Below are 5,255 nucleotides of genomic sequence, written 5' to 3'. Positions count from 1 at the left end.
GCAGACGGATGACAAGGCTGTTGTAGCACAGAGCTGGAAGGAGGATGGGGATAAGGACAAGTCGCCCATCACACTCCCTTCCCTGAATTTGTTTTTCCAACCACTCATGACCCCAGCAAGTCGCTAGGAAGTATCCCCAAAAGGGAGACACCCCAGACATGGCCCAAGAATTTAAGTAGAAAAATTTAGGAGACGCCAGAAATCAAGTAAGTCCACTAGAGGGAGCCCTGACCAACTCAGGACTGAGGGGAGCCTGGCAAAGCAGCTTCACAGCACCCGACTGAGAATCAGCCACATTAGGGAACAGGGGAAGCAAGGCAATAAATTAAGTCCCCACAAGGGAAGATAGCCCTGTGAATACCCAGCTAAAATCCGGTCCTTCCAGGATTTACAGCATCAAAGACTTAAAGACCAGGAAACTGAGGTTGAGCAAAATTAAATGGCTTGTCAGAGTTTACACAACCGGAAGGGGGACTAGAACTCATGGCTCTTGTCTCTAACCAATATCCTTTCTTCTACATTTGTCTCCCTCTATGTCAGCACCCTGGAGTCCATGGGTCTACCTCTCCTCTGTGTTGCCTTTCTCTGAAGTGAGAAACTCCTTCAGCTACATTCTGCACTTCTTTCCCTCATACACTGCAGAACACCTTTCCAAAGCCTAATAATGCCATGTGCTCCCTCATGAGCCCTAGAGATATAAATCACCTAGAGCTACTGTCAGCCCTTTTCCTCTGTGTCAGCACAACAGCATCCTGTCAGATGTGAAAATCTGTCATTTGTATGTCTCGGAACTTCAGGCACTGCTAAGTGAAAATAAAGCATAGTTAACTGGTTCCAAAGCTCTTTCTCCTCAAAATACATTTAGGATTTAGGGATAAGGAGAGAAGCGACCCTCCAGGACCTCGCTATTTTAAGCTTTGTGCTTGGCACATTCCACCTGCCTATGAGCTCCATGTTTCCCAGTTACCTGGACAACATTTGGTCTCCAATTTCACCCAACCGTGCAGTTCTCAGTCCTGCCCTCAAAGGAAATTTGCCACCCTGGATTGGCTCCCAGAACCCAGGCTCCTCCTCAGGCTCTGAGCTGGTTGGGCCTTTTCTCTGCCCCTCCCACGAGTGGGTCACCCCACAGGGAGACACAGCAGAGGCCAGAGAGGATCCTACAGGTAAGAAGAGGCAGGGCAAGGATGATGGGAAGAGGGAAGGGACAAGTACTGAGATTTATTTTCTCCAAAAGACGACTGAGAGGAGTGATTTCTGCTCATAGAACCTGACTGATAGAAAGAAACAGCTCCACCCTCCCCAAATACCAGCCTTGCCTAAAGTTCCAAGGAGTCCAAGCATGGAAGCTTCTGGAAAGTAGAAGAGAAAGACTTGGAGACTAGAACTCTAACTTTCCTAGGACTCCTGGTTCAGTCCAGGAGTCAGGAAAGGAGCCCCATGCCCAGGCTTAAATATGAGTCCTCTCCCTCCCTAGGACAGCAAGGAGATGCCACCCAAAACCAAAGGAAAGGGGAAGAAAACTGGGGCACAGAAGAAGAAAGAGAATGCGGGCGCTGGTGAGTCAGGGTGGCTGGAGGTGAGTGCCTCCTGCTTCTCCATGCTCTGGCTTAGAGACTAAGCAGAGGTGCTCCAGAGAGAACGAAGCCCTCTGCATGACAAGACAGAGTTTTCATGCCCCTCCCTCTTCATGTCTTCCCCCTGCCCCCAGGTTCTATGGAGCTGGGAAATTGGGGAAATCAGCACACACCCGCTCCGTGGTGCCCTTCTGGCTCTGTGCCTTCCTTAATACATTCATCACCCATATTCCAAGTACCTACTCTGTGCTGGGTAGCCAGGACACAGGCGTGACCTCGGTAGCCTCGCCATCAGAGATCCCTTGTTTAGAGGCCCTCAGAGCTGCAGGGAAAAAGTCCAAGGTGTAGGCTGAGGATGGGGAGACATGAGGAAGGCTGAGATCATGATAAGCTGAGATTTTGCCAACTTGCCAGGGCAGATGTGGAGGCCAAGTCCGCATACCGGCGGGTAGTGATGGAGAAGAAGCTGCTCCAAGACCACCTGGGTAAGAAGGGTAGAGGCTCTGGGACACCAGAGGTGGGACAATGGGGCAGTTTGCATCCTGGAGGCTTGGATGGTTGGAGCTGTGTCAGGAGGCCGAGCTGATGTCTTCCCCATCCCCCAGTGGAGAAAGACTTGACATTGCGAAGAAGGGGTGGGCAGTGAGGGTGGGTGAGGAGAGCTATTTTTCATAAGCAGGACATGGAGTTTTGCCTTCTTAGCAATGAAGAGCTCATGGGATTCTAGGGGGGAAAACCAACCAACCAATCCAGAGAGAATGAGAGAATGAGAGGCTGGGAATCTGCCACCAGGTTCCCAGAGGTGGGAGGAGTCTATCAAGCCCTTGGGGCCTGATTTGGTGGGACCCTCAGCCCGTTGTAAGGACTGCTCTGGGACTTTTCGCAGCTCTGCGGAGGGATGAGGCCCGCCGGGCTAAAGCTTCTGAGGAGCAGCTGAGGCAGAGGCTGCAGGTGTTGGAGGCTGAGTTGGAGGAGGCCCGAAGTGAGAGCAAGGCCATCTATGCAGGTGTGTGGTTGGCCAGGCAGGTAGGCGGGAGACAGGGGCCTGGAAGAGGACAACCAAGAGGGCCAGAGGGTGCAGGAAGGGAACTGAGGAGGACTTCCATCTGCCATGCCTATCCCCAACCTTCCCGGCTCAGCATGGATCAGGCACAGGGCCTGAAAGAACCAAAGGAAGGCCTCCGGGATGCTGGGCAGGAACCTTCCAGGATGCCCAATGGCATGTGCTTTATGGATTACAGAAAGCACCTCTAGTAATGTGGATTACAAAAACTTACATGGCCTTGTCTCATTGGTGCCATGGGAGTAAGTGGGGAGAAGGGCTAGAATCCAGGTCCAGGACTGGACCAGGTCGGGGAGGGGAAAGGGGTGTGGTTTCCCAGCTCTGCCCCAGGTGTTCCAGTTCTGCCAGCTTCTTAAAATCACGGGAACCGAGAAGGCCTTTATGTTCCTGTCCCACTGGGCCAAGCAGGCCCTTCACCACCCACAGCTTCCTTTCCTCTCTCCACTACTCCATCCACACCTGGGTCCCTGGTCACCCTCTGCCCCCACCACAGAAATGAGTCGTCAGTGCCAGGCCCTGCAGAAGGAAATGGAGACCCGCAGCAGGCAGCTGGAGGAAGAAGTGACGGGCCTTCGGGAACAGCTGGGTAGGCTTCCCCACTCCCTAAGCCCTTTCTCTCCTGGGGCACTGACAAGGTCCAGCCTGCAGGGGCGGACTGAAGATCATCTTTCTCTGGAAGACTGTGTGCTGTCTAGACCCTTGGACCATTTTCCCCACTGACTCCTCCACCATGGAGGACTGGAGCGGAGGGTTCAAGATGATAAAAATCTCTAAGTTGTAACTAAAGCAGACCTGGTTTCTCATCTCATCTCCCTCTCTCCATGATCTCTCCAAATCTGGGTCTTTCTCCGCACCCCTGCCTTATCTGTCATGAGCGAAACATATTCCCTCTTAGCTGATTTTTACAATGAAACTAAAAGATATTTGACTTATTTACTTTCATATCTTCAATGCCAAGTGCATGCCAAGTCCTACGTAATTATTGCTAAATAAAGGAATAAGCCTTCCAGATAAACAAAAATGTAAAGAACAGTAAGGTTTTCTTTTCTCTTTTGGTTACAAGGTAGAGTTGAACTATCTTAGCATGGCACATAAGATCTTTCATAATTGTGGTCTCAGAGTTTTCTTAACCTCAAATAGCCTCAGTTTCTTTATTAGTAGGTGCCACGCCCAATGTGGGGCTTGAACTCATGACCCTGAGATCAAGAGTAGCAGGCACTACGGACCAAGTCAGCCAGGCTCCTCTCAAATGGCCTGAGTTTAGCTACAGATACCCAAGACTTGCTTCTCTGCCATGCAGACCCTGCATTTCTTTCCTAATCCTTGCCTTCTCTCAAATTTAAAATCAATCAGCATTTAGGGAGCACCTCCTGTATATACGAGGCATCTTCTCACACATTCTCGCATTTAACTCACAGTAAGCCAGTAAGATTTGTATCAGTCTGTCTTTAAAGATGAAAAAACTGAGTCTGAGAGAGGCATGCCTGAGCTTACACAGATATTAAGTGACAACCAGACTTTGGACCCACATCCCTTGTCATAAGTCCACTACTTTCTCAGCTGTACCTTAATGGTATACATCAGCTCTTTATACGGACTGTGGGAAAATTGATGATCCTGGGGGAAGGCTGGAGTGATCCCATTTAAGTTCTGCTTTTTAGGCACCTTTGAGGACTCTGTTCACAGGGAGAGTGTCACTAGGCAGTCCCCTTCATCCTTCTGTCCTACCCCGCAGAGACGTGCCAGAAGGAGGCCAAGGCTGCAGGGCAAGAGGCTGAGCAGGCCCTGGGAGAGCGGGACCAGACTCTGGCTCAGCTTCGGGCCCACGTGGCAGACATGGAGGCCAAGTATGAGGAAATCTTACATGTAAGCACCACCGTTGGAAGCCCAACCCCCAGTACCTAGCGCTCCCCTATCCTCCCACTCCGACCCAAACTAGTTCATGCTGCCATCGTCATCAATGGTAGACCCGGGGGAAGGAGAAGCAGCATCTCCACAGGGAATCCTGCTCTGTCTTGAGGGCAGACTGGCAGGGGAATACAACCATGCCTACTTACTAAGAGTAAGAACTTGAAGAAGACACTGGCGAGGAAAGCATACAGACCAGCCTGGGGCACTGCTCACTCTACCCTCTCCTTTTCTGGGGCCTCAAACTTGGTGTCTGCAGGGCAGCCTGGACCGACTCTTGGCCAAGCTGAGGGTCGTCAAGCCTCAGTGGGACGGGGCTGTGCTGAGACTTCATGCCAAGTACAAGGAGCAGCTCCGCCAGTTTGGACTCAACCCCCTGGATCTTTGAAGCCGTAAGCCGCTAGTCTCCGGGGCTCTTAGAGGCTCCAGCAATAAAGCTATCTTGATGTAGAACTCAACAGAACTGTGGTCTGTGGCTTTTTGGCAGATACGAGTATCACTTTTGGGGACATCTTGGTTCTGGGCTGGCCCATTGCCCTGGAGACTTAAAGAGAGGAGAGAAATTTGACAAACTCTCAGCAGCTCTCTTAGAGAAAATGGGCCCCAGACTTTGAGTCTGAGGCCCTTCTGGGGCCCTTCAATCACCATCCTTCGCCCTGCCAACACAGGCAGCCAGATTTGTGGGGGCAAGGCCCTTTCTATAATAA

The 5,255-nt window shown here is 51.3% G+C and overlaps 1 protein-coding gene across 2 annotated transcripts; it reads left to right on the top strand.

Moving 5' to 3' along the window:
- Positions 1–1,121: 1,121 nt before the first annotated feature.
- Positions 1,122–5,006, top strand: CCDC153 (coiled-coil domain containing 153). 2 transcript variants are annotated; one of them, XM_044260635.1, is made up of 7 exons: positions 1,122–1,166; positions 1,478–1,559; positions 1,997–2,062; positions 2,464–2,583; positions 3,134–3,226; positions 4,376–4,506; positions 4,808–5,006. In XM_044260635.1, exons 2-7 carry the CDS (start codon positions 1,490–1,492, stop codon positions 4,934–4,936), a joined length of 609 nt encoding a protein of 202 aa, XP_044116570.1. In that variant the 5' UTR covers positions 1,122–1,166; positions 1,478–1,489; the 3' UTR covers positions 4,937–5,006. The 2 variants fall into 2 exon arrangements, with proteins under 2 accessions (XP_044116570.1, XP_044116569.1); XM_044260634.1 differs by lacking the exon at positions 1,122–1,166 and having other exon boundaries at positions 1,436–1,559; positions 1,992–2,062.
- Positions 5,007–5,255: the final 249 nt, after the last annotated feature.

Source organism: Neovison vison, chromosome 7 (assembly GCF_020171115.1).
Source record: "Neovison vison isolate M4711 chromosome 7, ASM_NN_V1, whole genome shotgun sequence".
NCBI lineage: Eukaryota > Metazoa > Chordata > Mammalia > Carnivora > Mustelidae > Neogale > Neogale vison.
This window is presented reverse-complemented; position numbering and strand designations above follow the sequence as displayed.